The sequence below is a fragment of the Alligator mississippiensis genome, chromosome 12 (genome assembly GCF_030867095.1).
Source record: "Alligator mississippiensis isolate rAllMis1 chromosome 12, rAllMis1, whole genome shotgun sequence".
Lineage (NCBI taxonomy): Eukaryota > Metazoa > Chordata > Crocodylia > Alligatoridae > Alligator > Alligator mississippiensis.
This window is the reverse complement of record NC_081835.1, coordinates 52,614,040-52,636,646: the sequence shown is the minus strand read 5'-3', so window position 1 is coordinate 52,636,646 and position 22,607 is coordinate 52,614,040. Positions and strand designations below refer to the sequence as shown.

Here is a 22,607-nt window from a genome sequence, read left to right as displayed (position 1 = left end):
TCACTGGCTCCTAGGTTTTTTTTTAAAAAGAAGGCCCGTCTTTTGCTCAGCAGATGCTCAGAGCAACATTACACACTATTTCCACAGAGCACTTGAGATCCAATCTCCAGACACCTGTTACAGATACTGTGTACTCCCTTCAATAACAATACCAACATTTACTTCAGGCTCACAAAAACTGGGAAGAAATATGGCTTCAGGCAATCCATACAGGTGTGAAGGTTTAGGAATGTTAGACAGCACGCACGTGTACAAGGCTAATGCAGGAAATTTAATACAAAGTGACTCTGAACAAAAGCAGTGTTACAAGATGCAGGAAAGAGAAAAGCATAACTCTAAAGCAGATCAGAGCACAGAATAGGTGTCACCGGCAGTGTTTTAATCCTAACACAAACACTACTTGCAGCCTTGGGAAAGCTACCAGTTTTGTCAGCAGAGGAGGAGGGAACAAAGGGTTCATCATATGGTCGCATGGTTTTTTCCCAAAAGCACATTTTGAGCTTGTACCCACTGTCCCTAGTCTTTTTTGATCTGACCTGACACAAAGATCAAAGGGACAGGTTTGTGTCCAAAGTGCTCTGAAATTTGAAGAGGTTCCAGATCTTAGGTTTGATCTCATTAAACAGAGAGCTACAGCATCACAAAGATGGCTTTGTAGCGCATTAAAATTCTGTCTCCATTAGTAACAGATTATCGTTAGTCCTAAACACTGAGGATAAAAGTGCTCCACTCCTTAGACTTTTGATCAATTCTGACCACTTCTTGCAATGACAACCCTCTTCTCTCCATCACCCAAGATGCAGTGCAAATGCATTACACTGGAACATCTGGATTTTTGCAGGAATCTTGATGCCATGCAGTGAATGACAGGGACACACTTCATTTCTCAGGAGCAAACTGTGGAGCAGTTCAACCGTTTCACCAGACCCATTCTGCAGGGTGCCCAAATGACACCACCTGTGGAACAGTGCAGTAGGAAAGCAGATACTGGTATAGGGGCTGGGCCCAAAAGATCTGGTAATGTCTCTGCTGGAAACACTGCTGAGCATGTCAAACAGGTCACATGTGAAAAATCACTTTGATAGCTTGGCTGATGATGAATAATAACAAAAGGCACTACTCACAGCCTAAAGGTTTCCTTCTCATCTCCTGCCAAATACCTGCACTTCTACAGCCCACTCCTCCATGCGTATCTATCCCTTCCCCCTCTAGAAACACTCACCCTTCCCCCACTGTCACATTCCTTACAGAAAAGTACAAGCAAGATTGGCCTAACAACCTCCAAGTTTCTTGGTATATCCCCAGATCATAATCTTACTCCTTTCCAGCCACAGGTTCCCAGTGTATTCCTTCCCCATTGATATTCTTTGTCATGGGGAAAGACGCTCTTCTGCCTCAGTAATATATACGAGAGCACCTAACCACATAATCTGCACAATCAGGCTCCGACATGCATTCCTGAGCCACGTATGCTCTGGTCCCTCTTCAGCACCCAGAGCATCGGGTTTTATGGTGCATGGCTGCCCACGGCCAACAAAGCCAGAGGCAGAGGTGGCAATGAGGAAGGGCTTCTGCTACAAGCAAGCCTTGTAAAACCTGAACTGCTTCAGCCCTTCCTACTGCCCCCCACCCCCTGTGTTTGAATAATAAAAGTCACATCAGCTTTATAGATGGTGAAATCATGTCATGGAGTCACCAAAATACACAATCCAATAGCATCGTACACTTCAAGAGGGACCTATGCAATCACCTGCCTAGTGCCTAGCCTGCTGTTGTAACACAGGATGAATCCTACCATATCAGACCACTGCTTCTTCAGAGGAATCAATCTAAAATACTTATATGGCCCCAACACTCTCTAGTACCTGAGCACTTCTCAGTCTTTAATCTGTTTATCCTCACACCACTTCCATGAGACAGAGATATACTACAATCCCCATTTTACACATGAGCACCTGGGGCATAGGGAAACTATATGACATGCCCAGTGTCACAGAGGAGTTGGAGGCAGAACAGGAAAAAAAACCCCGTCTCCTATTACCCAAACCATTGCACCATTGCTGTCACCCAAACCATTGCCCTTTCCTTCTCCTCAAATGTGTAGCCAACTAGTCACCACCACAGCGTTGCGCAGCATGGGAAAAAGATTCATTTCCAGACCATGGCAAGATACTGTTTGGAGCCTTTTAAACACGAGTGCTGCCATCATCATTTTTCTTTTGAACTGCAGTGGCCCATTGAAATACAAGTCACAGATCAAATTCCCTCTCCAGGTACTGTACAAATACAAAACACAAAGACAGTCCCTGCTCCACAGAATTTAAACCCAGATCTCTAAAGATATTGGCAGGCATTAGACTCCTAAGTATATTTAAATAGTTGTCCATCACAATTAGATTCAGAATATAAAGGAGAGTTTGGAGGTCACTGAGAACTCAGGGTAGCATGAGTGAGATTGTAAACTAAGTGAAAAATTCTGCATCTGAACATCTAGGTTGTTTATAGATCCAATGACAGGACTATTTGACTACTTCCCAAGACAAAACTGCAATAAAAGCCCTACTATCTACCTTGTCTCCCAACCTATGAGACATAGCTTGGATATTTACAGTGTGTGCTCATTACAGAGAACCAAGAGGAAACCAAGTTAAAGAGTTAAATTTTGTAATGAGTTTTGAAGAACCTCCACTTTTCCCCTTCTCTTTTTGGGACCTACAGTCCTAGTACTCAGCACATTCTGTCCTTTGCAACCATGAGCCTTCCAATATCATTTAATACATAGATCCACAGGAACACAGCTGTTATGGAAACACCACAGCAATGTAAAAAGAGCCATTCTCTCAGATAATGATAATCCAGTCTCACCAAAGGCTTTACCAAAAAAGAAGAGCAATCTGGATCTCGACTCTATATTCAAGAAAGAGATTAGAGAACTGGGGTTATTCCTTCACAACAACCAGTGTTACTAAGCAGATGGGCTGCCACATTTTATACAACTGGGGCCTTCTCCAGGCTGTATGCCTTCATTTCTAGGTAGGAGTAGGATCTTCATGGCCAGGTCTAAATTAGGGAAAAGAAGGTCCAGTCTTCCAGCCAGTTATCAGTGGACATGAGTATGTCTTTGCCTCTTCAGGTATTTAGTAGGGCTGTGCAAAGCTTCAGATCATGATTCAAATTAAGAGATGATTCGGATGATTTGGAGACTGAATCTATGAATCCAAATTGAATCACGGGAAGCTTTAAGCTTTCCAAATCGATTCGGAAAAGATTCAGAGATTCGGCCATAGGGTATAATGGGGAATCAATGAAATATCTATAACTTTCTTGTCTTTCGACTGATTCAGATGAAACTTGTAGGGATGGTAGCCTCTGCTGCGAGCATGATGCATGCCATGTTTCAAGGCGATAGGTGTAGGGATTTCTGGGAAACTGCACCCAAAAGTTCTGAAAGCAAAAGTCATATCACGTGTGTGCGTTAAGCCACAAGAAGGTGAAAACTGCAAGGATGGTAACTCTTACTGAGACCACAAAGCCTGCCAAGTTTCAAGAAGATCAGTGCAGGTGTTTGGGGAAAATTGCACCCCAAATTCTTGAAAGCAAAACTCATGTCACGTGTGTGTGTGTGTGTTAAGTCACAGCAGGGTCAAAATTGCAGAGATGCTAGACCCCGGTGAGGCCACAAAGCCTGCCAAGTTTCAAGGAGATAGATGCAGGGGCTTGGGGGAAACTGCATGTCAAGCTGCAGACAAGCAAAACTCATGTCATGGGTGCTTGTGGGACTGCATCTGTCTTGGGGCATTGGGGGTGGGGGGGGAACTACTGCAGGCCTGCTATGTTACCAATCAGTCATGATTCACTCAGGGACCAGCTCAATACACAGTAGCTAGCTACTAGTAGCTACTACATAATGAGTTAATGAGCAAGGATTAACACCTACAAAACCACAGACTAAGGAGAGGAAAGAATCAATACAGACAATCAACTGCCCCAAGACAGACACAGTCAGTCCCACAAGCACCCATGGCATGAGTTCTGCCTGTCAGCAGCTAGGGGTGCAGGGCCCCAGAGCCCCCCTGCACTGATCTCCTCAACAGCTGGCAGGCGTCATGGCCTCAGCAGGGGCCACCATCCCTGCACTGTCACCCTGCTGTGCCTTAACACACAGTGTCACCCATGTCACGAGTTTTGCTTGTCCGCAGCTTGAGGTACAGTTTCTCCCAAACCCCTACACCTATCTCCTTGAAACTTGGCAGGCTTTGTGGCCATAGCAGGGGCTACCATCCCTGCAGTTTCCACCCCGCTGCGCCTTAACACACATGGGATCATCTATGTCACAAGTTTTGCCTTTCAGCAGCTTGAGATGCAGTTCCCCTGCACCTATCTCCTTGAAACTTGGCAGGCTTTGTAGCCTCCCCAGGGGCTACTACCCCTGCAGTTTTGACCCCACTGTGGCTTAACACATACATGTGACATGAGTTTTGCTTTCAAGAATTTGGGGTGCAGTTTCCCCCAAACTCCTACACCTATCTTCTTGAAACTTGGCAGGCTTCATGCTTTCAGCAGAGGCTACCATCCCTGCAAGTTTCATCCAAATCAGACAAAAGAAAGCACAGTTATAGATATTTCATTGATTCCCCATTATACCCTATGGCCGAATCTCCGAATTGGCGCCGAAGCTTCAGAGGCAATTTGGCCAAATCGAAGCGGGGAACCAATTCAGACCTCCGAATCGAATCGCTGGCATCCGAATCAGCCAAATCCGAACCCAAATCCAATAGTTCCCTATTTGCACAGGCCTACTATTTAGGTGTTAACAGTCCTATTCCTGGTTCTGCCAGTGATTTGCCATCATGACATGGGGCCTGTTTCTTACAGCAAAGTGTTTGGTTCCAGCCTCCCCATCTGTAACACGGAGTTACAATTAAAATTTTCCCACTCTGAAAAGAGAAGATGAGACCTCATTGGAAAGCCAGGTTTACAGTAATTGTTCTACCTCTTGAGATTAGAGATTGTAGCCACTACACGAAGCATCTAGGAACACTAGCTCAGCATTAAAAAAGGGCTGCCATAGCCTCTGATATAGCAACATGTGTTACTGCTGGCTAGCAATTCAAGCTGTATGCATCGCAGCCAGCAGGGAATACGATGCGGCTTTAAAAAGCATTAAAACATCAAAGGCTTTTAATATACCTTTCCTAACATTATGTCGCAGCAGCGTGCAACCCTAATAAAGAAAAAGTAATAAATACAAAACATACTGAATCCATTTCATGCGAGGACAGCTTCAGCTGGAACTGTCACTGGCTTGGAACGTGTTTCCCCTTAGCATGCCTGCTCTTCTCTCCATGTGGTTTTAATTAGGATTGCTTTCCCCCACCCCCTTAATGGCAAAGCTCTTGAATGTAGGTTAGGATGAAAAAAAACAACCCAGTGCTTGAAATAGAAAACCACAGATTAGGAATCCCAGTGCAGCCCATCAGCCACTCCTCTCAGCTTTGATCTTTAGCAAAGCTGAAAGATGTATTTAAAGGCAGGGTATTTTGGAAACCTGGGCTTGTGAAAGGGGAAAACTGCCCCTGCTCCTGTCCCTGCTGTTTGGCAAAACACGTCTCTCTGTTTCTGGGTGAAGCCCTTGCAGGAAGTCTGCCAGTGAAGTTATAGCAAATCAAAGCTATGTACCAGAACATATAGCACACTGTCTCGCCTTAGCATTCCCTGCCCCACACACATCTGGTAAGAAGGTTGTGTCCACAGTCCATTTCATGGCTAGTCCACCCAGACAAGGAATTGCTTCTTGTTGGTACCAGGTAATGAAAGTCCCCTAGATGAGAAAGGGTGGGCACCTGTGCTTTGGTGTGCATTTCTAACAGGGAGGCAAGCACGATTTTATCTTGCTGCTCCCCAGATTTTGCATCGAGTGATGATAAGCTCTTCACTCCTTTGGTCTTTGGGATGATTATTGTATGGGAAGATCCTAGGACCTTTTAGGACTTGCCAGAAGCCAGTTAATAAAAAACACCAAACCAAAACTCCACATACCCAACTTACATGTGTTCAAGATATAAACATGCCTAGGCTAAGTAACCACTTGGCCTTATTGTCAGTGCCCTTACCCACTCTCCCCAAGATCGCTCCCAAAAGTGAACAATTTAAGTTTTCCTAGAGTTTTTAACTGAGATGGGCTTGTCTGAGACTCACCATGAACGCCAGCCTGTCCTCCTCAGAATTCCTCCAGAGGACAATGGTAGGTACCCCAGGGCTGCCTGCAGGGCCAGGATCTCCAGGGACACCTGTTCGCCCCATTGCTCCAGGATGCCCCTTGAAAAGAGAAGAATGCTCTCAAGACAGGATTGGATTTGGGAACCCAAACCACAAAGCCAACTTTTGGGAAACTCAGATAGGAACGTCTATGTCAAGCCCCGAGAACAAAATGCAATTAAACCAATCCCCAGATGCGAGCAACCCTGGCACTCTGGGAGAATCAGGAGTGACCTTTGACATTTGCACTGAACACAAACAAATGTGAAGAATACAGTCGTATTTCGCTGTATGTAACCCAACCCACACAGAGAGAAGGAAACTGTACATGAGTTATTAAATAGTGCTTACCATCAGTAGGTCTCAAACATACAAAACAGGCCAGGTTCATAAATGGAGTATGAGGCTGAATCTCTGTACAAACACCAGAGTGGTTTTTGAACTACTTGCTTTATTTTGAGCCACCACTAGGTTACCAAGGGGGTTAGTAACATTATCTCCATTTTACAGATCGTGAAACTGAGTCACAGATAGCTGGATTGACTTACCTGAGGACACCCGGCAGGCCAATGGAAAAATCCTGGTCTCCTGAGTTCAAGTCCAGTGCTCTGTCCATCAGGCAGCACAACTTCCCTGCAGCTTGGCCAGACTAGTACTGCATGTTACATCTGCACCGCTCCGCCCAGGTCTCTCTCCAAAGTGGCACATAAGAGGTTTTGATCTCAATAAAATTACTATACCCCTCGCCATCCCTCAAAGCATCTATTAGATTGTAAGCGCTGTATATATCACCTTAGGTATACAGATAAACTACACTGAATGATGCTAGATCAAATATATCAAGCAGCAAAATCACTATTATCTATGTACCAGAATAGCCAAAATTGTAGGCCACATCTAAAAAACCAACCTTCCTTTGTGGCCTTGTTGGCTGCATTTTCAAGCACTGCCCTTTCATGTAACTTCCTTTTTAAGAAAAGACACGGTCATTTAAAGCTATCATGGGAAACACTCCGAGTAGACTGGATAGCCAGGAAGACTAGGATTTAACAGTGCCAAGCGTTGAAGTTGGAGTCTAAAGCTGAAACACCAGGTGCTGTGCCAGGACACAACCTTCGGACAGTCTCTCTGGAATGGTGAAAGGGAAATACATATGAACGCTCCCTCTTCCTTGTAGTGATTTGTAAGAGGCTAAATCTGAAGCAAAATATAGAATGTGCAACAGTGCTGGAGCAATGCCTACTTCCTCCAAGCTCAACCAAACTTTTGGGCATCTTTATCAACGACACATTTGTAATAATCTTGCCCAGTGGCTAAAGTCTCCCTTCACAGGCCCTTCATAGTGGTCAAAATGCTACATAGCACTCCACAAAATCAAGAGGGATATATTCACCTTGCAGGTCAAGCAGAAGCTGAGAGGCTACTCCTGAAGCATGATAATTTATTGTTGTTGAAAGGCTAGGATCACCTGCACACAGAGCACTGGGCAGAGACTTGTGGAACCTGGGTTTGATGGCCAGCCCTGCCACTGTCCTGACAGGTTACCTTGGGCAAGTCACTATGTGCCTCAGTTTCCCTAGAATGTAAAATGCAGATAATAATCCCAACCTCCCTTTGACATTTAGTGGTGGTTCAAAGAAAAGCAAGTAACCGAGACACTTGTTTGTACAGAAACAGAATCTCAAAATGTACACACCAATCTCATCCTAAAATATCCAGTCAAAATTGTGGTATCGTTGTCCCCTTCCAAATCCAAGTATTGGGCCAGTAGGGATAGTTGGTCTTTTTAGAAATGCACAGGCACCTTCTTCTTGGGAGGAATGGTTGAGCTGTGCTGCTCTTGGGATCTATACCACATCTAACAAACTTCATGCATTTTCCAGTTTACTCACTTTGTCTCCTTTTGGCCCCATTGGTCCACGTCTCCCCGGACAACCCTGAAAAGAGAGCACAAACCAGAGATGAATCTCTCAGCTGTGTTTGTTCCCCTTGCACCCCTTGGGAAAAAGTTTGAAGCAGCTGGAACGGAAGAACCATCTTGACTTGTGGAGAGCCCCCAAGCAGGTCAGCCAACACAGTTTGCTAAGCAGAGCTACTGCCAACCAAGACCAGAAAGCAAATAACTCACCTGGAAGGGCTGAGATTCCTCAGCTAAGAGAAAACCAATAGCATGAATGACACACAAAACCCCATGGGATGGATACTATGGCACAGAGAAAGTGCAACTAATTGTATTCCATTCCCTCCATATGAAAGAATAATTTCTATTTGGTCAACTGATGTGAGCAGGGCATCTTTGTGCTGCGAGCATTTTATCATTCAGTAAGAAAATGGAGCCAAGACATCAGACATGCAGCACTGGTGGGACCAAAAGGGAAAAAAAAAAGCCACATGGCTGGACAGTTGTTTGGATCAGGGTCTAGACATTTGTGGTTGTTCCTTTCTCAGTGGTTTAGCAAAATGAGCAGATTTTTTTTTTTCTGACCAAAAAATAGATTTTACTTCAGGGATTCCCAAGCCATTTCTCTTTGCAGAAATAAATTCTGCCTGGAGATCTCTGCATTTCTTAAAGAAAGCTACCTAGAAGGCAATCGATCTGTGTAGCCGCAGGTCTTGTTGAAATGGACGGTTCTGGTCCTGGCGCATCCCTTGGCACAGCACATTTTCATTTCTGTCTCCAGTTCATTGCATGTTTGCTGGGTTTAATTATATTGTTCTTTCTCTGTATCATATGCTTGTAAACAGCTTTATTTGAATACTGTGTGTGAGCCTGGGAGCTGGAGATCAGGCTATTTTAGTCCTGAATTATTTGGATGCTTAACAGACAATAGACACCATTGTCACAGGGGCCTAATTGACTTAGAAGTCCAAATCCTATTTTCAGAAATGTTTTAGGAAGTTCAGAAGCCTTCCACAGATCTGTCTATGAATCTAAGTCTCATTAATACTGGATTACAAGGACAGAAAGAAATGTTTTCCTCTTGAAAGTCTAAATCACTTTTGAAAATGAAACTTTAGCTCCTAAATAACTCTGGAGCCATTGAAAACATTACCTCCCATCTCCCTTTGATAGTTCCAGAATGTGATTTGTAAAAGGTTTCGTGTGTTGTTGGGGGTTTTTTTCTCCCATAAAAAAGAATGAAGTGCAGTAACCATTGGGACTTGCACCTCCATTTTCTGTTTCATAATGAAAAAAGCCCTCCTATCTCAAGTTGTCTAGCCAAAGAAAATCCAAGGTGAAATCTTTAGCCACTGTAAATCAGCACAGCTCCACTGAAATCACCGGATCTGTGTCCATTAATGCTGGTTGAGGAGCTATCCCACAACAACCCAACGCACACATGCATGCGATGCGAGGAACTACTACAGCTGTGAGTTTAGTTAAAGCAGAAAGCAAACACCCTGTGTCTCTAGGGTAAGCAGTACTTGTGCACACTGGGTCTGGGGATTCTTCCTGAGCACAGCTTCAAGCCAGGCCAGTGTATGGTGGCTTTGTGATGTGAATCATGCTTTACTAAGTACTGAACAGAGGCCACCACACTCACTTGATGTGACAGTTTAGTTAGAGGGGGCTATTGACAAGGGGGATATCAGCCAAAGGGAGAAATACAGAAAGTTTCCTGTCCTGCTGAGTGGGAAAGGAAACGAAGGGCCTTGTTACACCTTACACTGTAAGTCGAGCAAATATTAATCAGCTTAGTGCTGTTTGCCTTAGTGGAGCAGTAACACCTTAAGGCAAAAAAACATCTCCGACTGTCCTTCCCCTGCACAGCTGGAAGCTGGGTACAGTCTGAGCTCTGAGGGGCCTGATCATTTTGGGATCTCAGGTAGTGCACAGCTGGCCAGCAGCCTGGGCAGAGGTGGCAATGTGGTGGGGGGAGGTAACTTGCCAGCTAGCCAATCACTGCCTGAGGGGCCCAATCCTTGGCGGAGCTGAGGTGGTGCCTGGCTGGCTGGCAGCCCAACCAAAGCAGCGCAGGGGAGAGGGCTCCAGAGAAAAAAAGGATCAGGCCCCTCAGAGCCCAAGCAGCAAGCCAGTCCAGGCAGTGGTGGGAGACACTGTGTCCACAGGGTGCTCCAGAGCCGCAGCACTTGCTCTGCCCAGTAGGAACAGTGAGAGGGTCCTGCCCCTAGCTCCTAGTCCTGCTCATGCTCATCCAGTCCATAGTGGCAAGCCACAGCTGTGCAGGTGAAGGACAGTCAGAGATGGTTTTTCACTTAAAATGCAAGTGCTTCACTAAGCCGAACAACACTAAGCTAATTAACATTTGTTCACCTTACAGCATGAGGTGTAACAAAGCCCTAATGAGGCCCAAAGAGGCACAGACTGCCCCAATATCCATCTCTGGACCATCAAGATTAGTGAAAATTACCTATTCCACACTTACCTATTCCACAATTACCACACTTCTCTATCTATACTGACCGCTTACATTTCAGAGCAGCTGCTTTGGCACAAAGACAATTCAAACATCACTCTCAAGGCAAGTCCATTATCTGGGATACAAAATAGTACAAAATGGTTCCAGGCTTTGTGTTTCCCTGAACCCGGGCGTTCTGGGCATAAGCACAGTGTGACATTCATATGGTGCACATTTGTTCTGAATGACAGCCACCTTGTGGGAGTTTATCTTTGACTACAGTCCTCTCGAAAACGCAGGAGACTTGAAGTGCTATTGGACACTTTTGGCTGACATTCAGGAGCTGGGTGTTACTGAAGGGAACTGGAGTGGGTAAAACAGAAAGCAGCCTTGGGCTCTTCAAATGCAACACAGCAGACTCCCAATCCTAACAGCTTTTGGCATGAGCAAGCATTGCTGATTATTTGCACTGGTTGGCCATTTAATGAGCCGTGCATACAGAGCCCCTGGGAGAGACAGACCTCCGCACAGAAGCTCAAATATGTAAGAATGATGGGTGCTTGGCTGTGGGCATAAGCATGTATATTGTGTCAACAACGATGGTATCTGGGCAATGAGGCCAATATTATATGCTTAACTTAGACTAATGGTGCTCAACATTTTTAGCCAGTGGGCTAGATGGGCAGTTCCCAACCCCTCTGCAGGCTGGATATGGCTGATAGACCCAATCCGGTGCCCAGGGTGGGCATGGCAGGGCCCCACCTGGCCATGCAGAGGGGCAGCCCAGCCCCATTCCAGCTGCATGGGGGAAGGGGGTTTGGCCCAGGCAGTGACCAGGGAGCCAGCAAACAGGGGCTGCAAACAGGGTAAGCAGTTTGCAGGCCAGTTCCTGCCCCCTACCCCTTTGATAGGCAAGTCTTTCAGCTTGGCATGAGGAAGCAGGAAAAAAAGAAATCCTTTGGGACCAACAAGCAACGAACAGGCCAGCTTCCAGGTGAGTTCGCTAAGGAAAGTGTGCTTGGAAGAAGAGCAGTAAGAAAGAGAAGGCAGATTAAGAGACCCAGGGAACTGGCTGGAGGATGTCACAATGCCAGAGCCACTGCCTCTGCTTGCACCTGTGAGGTTTCTGTCCAGGCAGGACCGCTCACCATTGATGCTTCCACCCTGGTCCAGGTTTGGCGCTGTGGAAACCACAGCTTGCAGGTTCCTTCCAGTAACAGCCAGGAGCTCCAGTATGGAACTGGAGACGGGCCTGTTGAAAGTCTCTGGGTTCAAGTCAGAGGGGAGAGAAACATGAGTGATGCTGTGGTGAGGGTCTGCTATAGACCACCAGACTGGGAGGAAGTGGTGAATGAGGCTTTCTTCAAACAGCTAGGAGAATTTTCCCAATCAAAAGCCCTGTTTCTCATGGGGGAATTCAGTCATCTTGACATCTGCTGGGAGGGCAATACAGCAGTGCACAGGCAATCCAGAAAGTTTTTGGAGAGTACTGGGGACAACTTCCTGGTGCAAGTGCTGGAGCAGCCAACTAGAGGCCATGCTCTTCTTGACCTGCTGCTCACAAACAGGGATGAATTGGTGGGGATTGTAGTAGTGGACGGCAACTTGGGCAGCAGTGACCACAAGATGACTGAGTTCAGGATCCTGAGGAAAGAGAGGATGGAGAGCAGCAGAATAAGGACCCTGAACTTCAGAAAAGCAGACTTCGGTTCATTCAGGTAACTCATGGGCAGGATCCCTTGGGAGGCCAGTCTGAGGGAGAAAGGTGTTTAGAAGAGCTGGTTGTATTTTAAAGAAACCTTACTGAAGGTGCAGGAATGAACCATCCTGATGCACAGGAAGACTAGCAAGTATGGCAGCAGATCAGCTTGGCTTAGCAGGGAACTCTACAGTAAACTAAATCACAAAAAGGAAGCTTATAAGAAGTGGAAACTTGGACAAATAACTAAGGAAGAATATAAGAGCACTGCTTGGGCATGCAGCGATGAAGTCATGAAGGCTAAAGTGCAATTGGAGTTGTAGCTAGCAAGGGATGTGAAGGGTAACAAGAAAGGTTTCTATAAGTATGTTGGTAGTAAGAGGAGGATCAGGGAAAGTGTGGATCCCTTACTGAATGGGGGAAGCAACCTTGTGACAGAGGATGCTGAAGTACTCAATGCCTTTTTTGCCTCTGTCTTCACAGGCAAGGTCAGCTCCCAGACTACTGCACCAGGCAGCACAGTTTGGGGAGGATATGAGCAGCAACACTATTTGAAAGAACAGGATAGGGACTATTTTGAAAAGCTGGACATGTACAGATCCATGGAATGGACAGGATGGAGCCGAGGGTGCTGAGGGAGTTGGCTGATGTGACTGCAGAGCCATAGGCCATCATCTTTGAAAACTCATGGCGATCAGCAGAGAGGTCCTGGATGACTGGAGAAGGGCAAACATAAAGCCCAATTTTAAGAAAGGGAAAAAGGAGGATCCAGAGAACTACACACCAGTCAGCCTCACCTCAGTCCCTGGAAAATTAATGGAGAAGATCCTCAAGGAATCCATTTTGAAGCACTTGGAGAAGAAGAAGGTGATTAGGAACAGTCAGCATGGATTCATCAAGGGCAAGTCATGCCTGACCAACTTGATTGCCTTCTGTGATTAGATGACTGGCTCTGTGGACATGGGGAGACCAGTGGATGTGGTGTACCTTCATTTTAGCAAGGCTTTTGATGCTGTCTCCCACAACATTCTTGCAGGGAAGCTAAGGAAGTACAGGCTGGATGAATGGACTGTAAAGTGGATAGAAAACTGGCTGAAGATCTGAGCTCAGAGAGCAGTAATCATGGCTCAGTGTTTAGTTGGCAGCCAGTATCAAGTGGAGTGCCCCAGGGGTGAGTCCTGGGGCTGGTTTTGTTCAATGTCTTCATCAATGACCTGGAAGATGGGATGGAGTGCACCCTCAGCAAGTTTGCAGGTGACACCAAGCTAGAGGAGTAATAGATATGCTGGAGGGGAGAGCTAGGATTCAGAGTTGCTTAGACAAATTGGAGGATTGGGTCAAAAGAAATCTCATGAGGTTTAACAAGGACAAGTGCAAAGTTCTGCACTTAGGACAGAACAATCCCATGCACTGGTACAGCCTGGGGGCTGACTGGCTGGGCAGCAGCTCTGCAGAAAAGGACCCCCATGCCTCCGCCAGGAGTGCATGCAGTGGTGGGGAGCCTGCCCCATCCCCCCCATCCCATATGAGCCACCTGCAGCCCTGTCCCACTCCCCGCCAGGGCCCTGCGGCCACCCATTGCAGCCTCAAGCACCACCTGGCTGGGCAGCAGCAACAGCCCCAGCCCTGCCCAACTCACTCCCTCACTATGGGGGCCTCAATTCCTGCTCCCCCTCCTGCCAGACTTACTTATGGAAGCTGCTCTCCAGGCTGCCTGGTGGCCATATGCGTGTGTACGTGCACACATCCACATGGCACGCCCTGCTGACTGCCCTCCTCTTGCTCCCCACAGCCCCTTACAGGCTGAAACTCTGCCAGCCTGCAGAGGGCTCTTTGCAACAGTGGAAAATCCATGTATTTCTCCGTTAAAATGAGAAATCCGCGTTTTTCCCAGTTAAAGGGAAAAATACACATTTTTTCCATTTTTTTCTGTGGGAAACTGAAAACCCGGATCCCTGGTCCTAAGGTATAGCCAAATATAAACAATAGACACATAGCAATTTTAATAATATTCAGGTCATAACAATGGGCTGGTATATCCACATAAAAATCATTCCTTCCCTATGCTTTTGCCTAATAGTTCCATGTTACACACTCTGCTGTTATATTTTAGATCCTCTGTCTTTCTGCATTATGATGGACAGTGACTTAGTTAGAGCAGCATCTCCTCTCCCATATCAATGAATAATCTCCATAAATACACAATATAAATGCCATCTCTGGCCGGACAACCTGCAGACAAATACATATTAGTCCTGATTTGTGAGGGATAAAAAAAGAGGAAGATTTGGCAGTTACTGCGAAATGCAAGAGTCACTAAGGCATCAGCTAAAATTCTATACCATAAATCTCTCTTCCCTTCAAAGCTAAATGCCTCTCAAGTTTATATCACTCCAAGCAGGAAAAAAAATGGGTTTAGTGTGCCAGGAAAAATGGACTAAATGGCTATAACATTTCAGGATAGAAAATTAAAATTGATCCAAAGCATCTATTAAAAAAGAAAATTTATACTTTTCTCTGCAAATCATACGTAGTGTCACTCTGGAACATGCTTCTTCATCTCTCACACTGGCCCCACAATTGCAATTGCTCATGACATGAAACAATGGATAACTCCTTAGGGAAAACTAGAACTGTGCTTCTGCCTTTCCTCTTCAGGAGAACACGCTGCCCTCTAATGCCACGTGCTCCCACATCAGAGTTCAGCTTAAGTCCACAAAACATGCTTGTGAATTTAAATAAGCAGAGCTAAATTTGACTGGTCAGGCAGACGGACTTCGGTGTAACCTGCTATGGGTATCCTCACCATCACTTAGCATAGGAAACCACATGTTAATTTGGTTCCCGCACAAGCACCAACCGCTGCCCACAAACCAGGCTGTGCTCTACTGCCTTGCTGAAGGCACTAAATCTGCCAGCTGATGGAGCAGACCCCACCACTTTTTAATTTTATCAGTTCAATGACCAGCTGCAGACTGAGACTTCAGAACCCAAATGTCAGACTGTGCGCATCATTAAATGGAAGTTAAGGGACTTCTCAATTTTCCCAAAAGAAAGAGAAACTTGAGTTGCTCCATTTACTCAAGGAATCAGGAATGTACAAACCTAGAAGCAAAGACTTGGGAATGAAATAAGCAGAAGTCAGAGTATACAAGAGCAGGAAAGAAAAGAAATGACAGTGAGGGCACTCTGGAGACACAGGACAACTGAACATGCAAGAGAGAGAGAGGGAACTTGCTCCATCTCCAGAAGGACAATTCTCCTTTGTCCTAGCAGCCACTTTCTGAGTCCCCACAGCTGTGGGAAGTATCCCTCACATGTCTACATGCACTCAGAAGGAGGAGTGTGATTTAAGGGTTAACACAGACAAGGTTCATTGGATATCTTTTATTAGACCAACTCAAATAGTTGGAAAAATTCTTCTTTGCTAGCTTTCAGGTATAAATACCCTTTGTCAAGCTGAGGAAGCATCTGCAGATGGTCTGTGCTCTTCCTGGATGGAATAGTAAGGCAGCCAGAGGCCAGTACATATGCAAGAAAGCCAGTACAATTTACACCCCTGACTCCAGGGTTAAAGCCCTCGGCTGGGAGCTAGGACTCCCGGGTTCTAATTCTAGACTCAGTGACTTCGGGCATCTCATTCTGCCAGCTTCCAGTTTCTTTACGTATAGCATCGGTATTAATCACAATTTGCGTTGCAGTATCACTTTGATGCCTCAAGCAGGAATAGGAGGCCACATTGTGAAATCCCTCAAAGCTTGCAATCTAAAGAGAGCATAGATAAAGGGTGGAGGTGGGGGGTGCAGGGCAGTGGTGGAGGGGGAGAGAAGAGAGACACAGAGAGGAGAAACAATGTAATGAACATTATACATCACATCAGTGGCTGAGATGAGAATTTCATATCTCTGTTTTAGACTATCATCAGAGAGCACCTTCCATGCAAAATTCAGTAGCAACAGCAAAATCCATAATGCACTTCATGGACATCCCAGTATTCTCCCATTTTGAGGACAAAGACTGTGCTTGGACTTAGGGTTTTGTTTTACTAATATATTAGTTAATTTGTTTTAGGGATGTGTAGGGAAAGGGGAGGTAGATTTAAAGGCAATCACTACTGTCTCTCTTTGAGACAGTGCATGTGCATCCATATGTAAAATTTGGACCAAGTGTCTGAATGCCCACAGACAACTGGAGTTGCCCATCCTCCACCTAGATCAGGGACTGCAACTTCCTCTACTCACATATGTTTCTTTCATCTCACTAATCTCCTCATTCAATGACTGATGCAAAGCAGATGAGAAGTCAAAACCCCTCCTGAAGTACTGCAAAAGTCTGGATGTGAACTGCAAACTTAGCATAGGTTGGATGCTTGGAGACAGCAGAGGTGTGTTTCCAAATCAATTGGAGCATATAGTTTTCCCCCTATTCTTGGGTAATGCGCTTGGTTATCATACCTGTCCCTTAAAGCGAAGCTTCTCTGGGGCTTTGCAAGGTAACTGGGGCATTTTCAGGGTCTGGTGTCTCCATGTGAGCCATAAGGTTTTCCAAGTAGATGGAGCATATGTGCAATGAATTGATGGCAGGACAACTATACAGGCTGATATACACTGAGCGGGTCTGATAGTTGCACTGTGAAGGGCCATAACTGAAAACCCAACCAAAACAATACAGTTCTTACCCCTGAAATCAGTTTTTGCATTGCACAGTCTGTGCTTCATCTATCCAGAAAGATGCAACTAAACATGGAGGCAAGTTACAGGCCCAAACTGGTACAGAATCTGGCTTCTTGTCTCATCCAGATGGCTCTAACACATCAGGTCTGTGCTCAAATCCAACCACTTGCTTCCAGCCACTTAATGACTTGATCCTAATTTGAAACATAATTAAGGACAGGTTTAGGACAGCACAGCAGGAGGCCTCGTGAGCTCACTGCCCAGGGAACAGCGTTGGCAGGAGGCTTATTCAGCAGCAGAGACGGGGAGGGAGGGAAATCACCCACAAGATGATAGTGGGGGCAGGAGACATGAGGATTGTATGGCAGCAGGCAGGGAGGGATGGCCTGCACAGTAGGTGGGAGAGAGTGGGTCATACTGCTTGCGCAGCAGGGGACCTACACAGGACAGGTCCTGGGGAGCACGTGCAGCCCCTGCGGCCTGTGTGAAGTCTGGCCTGTGACTTGTGCATTGTGCCACTCCAACGTTGGACAGCCCTGGTTTAGAAAACCACAGGTCAAAACACCTGGCCAGCCCTGCTCTAGAACACCTCCACACCTCGCACTGTGGAGAAGTCAAGGGGACATGATCTACAGATAAAAAACATTTTCAAAGGAAACCAGAGTCTGATGCCTTTATTTGAAAGACTTTTCCATAGGCTCCTTCCGTCAGGACTGATCAAAAAAATGCTTCCTTAATTTCCAGACCCTGAGCAATATTGACCCTGCCTTCAAAGAAAACAAAAGTGTGTTCTCAGTTGAGTGTTGACTGCAGAAAGGGAACACATCAGCCTTTATAGACCCGTTTCTTGATTTTACATGGAAGGTCCTAGGATTCACTGTGATGAGTGGTTATACAAAACCCTTAAATGAAACCAAACGGGTGCTACACATGAAAGAGAAAATGATTAATGAACCTGATCAGCCTTAATTTTGGATGTATTACTTTGACATGGAAATCAGCAACCTTTACACCATTCAGATGTAGTTTTTCAGGCAGGTGTACATGCATCTGTGCACACCCCCCACTAATTAACATTTTTAGTCATGCTGTCCTCTTTTTCTTGCTAAGCCCCTCTCTATTGCTTAGGCTATAGCACCACATACAAATAATTTGAGGATTAATTTCTTATTCTCTGCTGCCTCAAAGGAGCCCATCTCCTTATGTCTTGCTTAGTTGACTATGACAAACCAGCCAGGTATGAAAGTCACCTCTTTCAATGTTAAACACAGAGGACGCTGAAAGATTTCTAAGCAGCATTCATTTCTCAAAATGCTGCCTTTTCTTTTCTTTGGCATCCTATAAGTCCAGAAACAGGCTTTTCTTTTTTTAACTATGACATTTGAATGAAATTGTTCTTTTATGAAACAGTACTGATTTTGAAAATGCTGCCAGTGAAAAACAATGAAGCAAAAATGACCTTTCTGAAAAAAATACATTCAGAAAAAATAAATGTGAAGTTTCAAGATGAAACTTTTGTTTAGTTTCTTGCCTTTTCCACAACTATTATTTGTACTGCATGCCATGCTGTGTCCCTAGTAGTGCATAACATGACATGCCCTCCCATTAAGTACTGTTGAACATTATAGGATAAAAAATAAAAATATTTGAAAATTAAAATTCCATTTTGAAACCAAATTGCATTTTCCCCTCAACCGACATAGTACAAACAGAACTTTTGGGGGTATCTTATTCAGAATGAAAATTATTTAAAAAAACCTGTCATGTCCTGCAAAATGGAAATTCTGAGTTTCAGACACTTCTGCTTTCACAAGCCTCAACCTCCTTTCCCATGATAGCACAAACTTTAAATCCAAATGCAAATCAGAGCTATCAGCTAATTAGCTCTCAGGCCTGTTCTTCACCTCCCTTCTTCCCCCTCTTTGCAAATGTGAACATAACCCTGCTTTCCTCTACTGAGCTACTTTTAAAAAAAGAAGGCACTTAATCCAATCCCTCCACTATTTGTATGCTAATTCTACAAGTATTATTAAGCAGTAAAAACCTACGTGAAAATTTATGACAGACCTACACTTAAAACGGTTCCTACCATGTGCCACCCTCATTCCACTCTGCTGCAAGGACCCTTCTTGAACCTGCCTCAGTGCAGGGGGGATGGACTAATTAACCTTTTGAGGTTCCTTCTAGCCCTGCATTTCTATGATGCAATGCAAGACAAATGTTTCCATTTCCCTCCTAACTGCCCAAATTCTCCAGTGCTCTTTTCAAGAGACAAGAACCAAAACCCAAGTGCCGCTGACTTTTGAGATTTTGAAACCTGCTTCCAATCCACACTGGACTCCCTCCCCTTCCCTTAATACTTCAGGACACTTTCCCAGAGTGGATGTGTGGAACTGGGAAGAGGGGAGTGGGGACAGAGAGTGCACTGGCCTGGCCTGTGGAAGACCTAAGCTCAAGGCCCTGCCCTTCCAGAGTTGAAGTGATGAAGGACTTGAACCTGAGCCTCCCACATCCCAAGCCAGGTTCAGAAACACAACTTGCACTCTCTCCTTTGATGCAATTCTCTTTCTCTCAAAAAAAAAAAAAAAAAGCTTGGTTGCCAACTTTTATGGAACCACTACCTCTCTGTAAAATACTTGGACAGAACAGCATATCTTGGTTCAAATGTCCCGACCAACTCTAAGTCTACACAACAAGAAGTCAACTTCCATCCAGCTGCCAGTCCTCTCTCTCCTCTGTGTTGACCACTTCTCTGACTCAACATCCTTCCAGGTGAGGAAGCCCTCTGATGCTGGCTTCTCCAGCCCTGCCTGTCTCAACAGTCTTCTTGCACCAGTTGTTACTGGCTAGAGAAAAGAACGCCTGTAAAAGGAGAGTAAGAATTACAAGTGTTCCTGTTCCTCTTCCCTCACCCGAGATCTATATCCCTGCTTGGCGCATGCCTTCCTTTGCTACCCACTCTACCTGGAATGCTTTAAACTACGTGATACCCGATTTCCATTGCCTTCTCCAAAGCTTTCTCTTTTTCACCGTCTCTCCATTTGTGACACCTGCCACTTGTACTAATAAGAAAGAAGCTAATGCAATGTACGCAATGCAATAATTAGCAACTTTGCTTTGTATCACCCCTTTCTCCTTCATGCCTAATAGTCACTTCTCCCCTCCCATCATGCCAAACAGCTGCCAGGAATTTGATCTTGATGCTTTGTGCAAACCACTATGGACAACTGTGCAACTGATAAATTGACACACAAGAATCTGAAGCAGAGAGCCAGGCTGAGCTGAACACCACCTACTAGGTCAAATTGGAAAATTTACAGCAAGGATAAATGTGCCTTGTTCAGCAGAGAGACATATTTGGAGCATCAGAATTTACTGCCACACGCTCAGGGGTCTGCACATTGCGTGGGGCCCTGAGCAATAGCATAGGCCTACAGCCAACTCTGAAGAAAAATGTTTTCCTGATTTCAAGCCTTCTGGGACACACTTACACACCTGAAAAACCCATCACTTCTTTGCTGAAGTCACTGTGAGCACAAAAGCATTTTAATAACTTTTCACCGAGTCGTTTGTGCACAAAACAAACCTGGCAGAGCTGGGCAGTGGGAAACCCCTGCATGCAGTGGTAATGACAGCTTTCAATAGCAAGATCTTGGATTTACAAAAATTGCTTGAAGAACCTCCAAGCCCCTAGCTCAGATTTAAAGCCAAATTTGATTTTTCCATTTAGAAGCTGTCATCTTTAAGACAAAATTAAGTGCTGCACATATTAGCTGCACTAAAGGGAGAAGAGTGAAACATTACTGGCCCAAAACTCAACTCCTGCTTTAAGCAGATGAATGAAAAGACATCAGGGCATGTCTATATGCACTGGGGTAGCTCTGACCCATAAGTCTGAGATAGAACTGGCTGACATTTTGAGGGAAACGTTTTACTTAGGTAGATGTTTCCATTTCCTACAAAGGAAAACATTTTCAGTTTTCTGGTGAATTTTTCCTCCTCTTTCTTCAGAGGAAGGTGGGAGGGGTAACCTAAGGCAGGTATATTTTCATCTTTAGAATTAGCAAAATATGGAACAATTTCCCCCAAAAAATAATTGAATGAAAAATATCAATTTTGTTCAAACCAATTTTGAAGAAAACACAGCATTTTTTTTTTTTTTGCTGGGTTTAACCATGCTGGGTTTTCCTAGGCCAAGCCATGCCTCCCGCAGACCAGCTGGGGTTGATACTTTTGTTCTGTGCTCTCTAGAGTTGGTCAGGAATAAACACCTCATTCATTGTAACCTGTGTTGTGGGAACCAGAAAGGGAGGTTTCGAGCCCCTTCATTTCTTGTTCAGACCAGAGACTTGAGCCTGTGTCTCCAATATCTCAGGTGAATGCCCTCCCCCTTCCCTCAACCTACTGGCTACTCTGTTCTGGGTGCATCCTCGTCTCATGACAACTCTGTGAAACGTTATGGGTTCACCCTAACAAGAGAAAATCTAGAAAGTGTTTGCAGGATAGGAAACTGTTTCCATCCTAGCTCGAATACTCTCTTCTCACGTTTTCTTCATTCTTTTGATGGAAAGGCAAGAGGGATGTCAAACATCCTAAGATCTGCAACTGCTACGATGTATTCAGCATTCTTAACATCTGTTCTTTTCCCTATTTTACTTTTGCAGGTAGCAGGAAGACGGCTTCCAGAGGGGACGCTAACAGATGTAAATTTAAACTTTAGAAAGTGATGCCTGAAACCATGGTGATGAACACCTAATGAGCATTCATACAATAAATTTTGTCTGGGGAGGACAGACCGAGTGGAACGAACTTAGCAACTGCGATGATTTTGGTTTTTTTAGCATATATAGCTGTCACCATTTGAAAGCCACCCAGAGTTGTGATGCCATTGCGTGGGAACTCCGGGTATAGGGTGACAGTTTAATAACAATTACTTCAAATCTGAATAAATGTACAGTCATGAAAAACAGCTGTTGGCAGAGAAAAACTAGATGCACTCATATTATTAACATCAAAAGCATATAACTCAAAACTCTTGGTTTCGCCTGTACATTGACAGTCCAAGCCAGCTTTTACTGGCCATAGTAATCCACCAACTGAGCTAAGATTACATGTATGTTGACTGCTACCAGTACTACTAGGAGATATTTTTTTTGGATGAATAGTGAATATAAATAATGAAAGAGAAAAAAAAGAGGGGAAAAAAAAGTGAGGGGAGAGCAGGCAGCAGGTGCTCCGGGCTATGGTGCTGGAACACAAGGAAGACCCCATTTACCAAGCACCAAGGGGGCCTGCAACTAACGGGTCAGTGGAGGACACTTGACCATCAGGACACTTGCTCACTCTATGCTACTGGAAACCTCAAATAACACTTTGGCTAAAGCAAGCATTAGGAATATGTGAAACTGCTCAGAAATATTTAGGAATGTGCCAGAGCCTCCAGCACTTCTCAGACAGCAAGGAAACAGCAGTAGCTCCTGCTGCAATCATTGCCCATCCCCCTAATTTGCAGTCATCATTTCCCTTCCTTTGTACCCAAGAGCCAGACTAACTCCCTCTGCTCAGAGCTGTATATGCATCCTCTCTTCCATGATCATGCATCTACCAGAAACGGTG

At 45.0% G+C, this 22,607-nt stretch overlaps 1 protein-coding gene across 6 annotated transcripts in view; it reads right to left on the bottom strand.

The window, feature by feature from the left end:
• COL27A1 (collagen type XXVII alpha 1 chain) overlaps window positions 1–22,607 on the bottom strand; it is a 227,985-nt gene that overhangs the window by 80,026 nt on the left and 125,352 nt on the right. For all 6 annotated transcript variants that reach the window (XM_059715547.1, XM_059715548.1, XM_059715551.1 and 3 more), the window contains 2 exons: window positions 8,151–8,195; window positions 6,199–6,318 (listed from right to left, as the gene is read on the bottom strand). In XM_059715547.1, coding sequence (XP_059571530.1) covers window positions 6,199–6,318; window positions 8,151–8,195 — 165 coding nt within the window. The remainder of the gene's footprint in view (window positions 1–6,198; window positions 6,319–8,150; window positions 8,196–22,607) is intronic.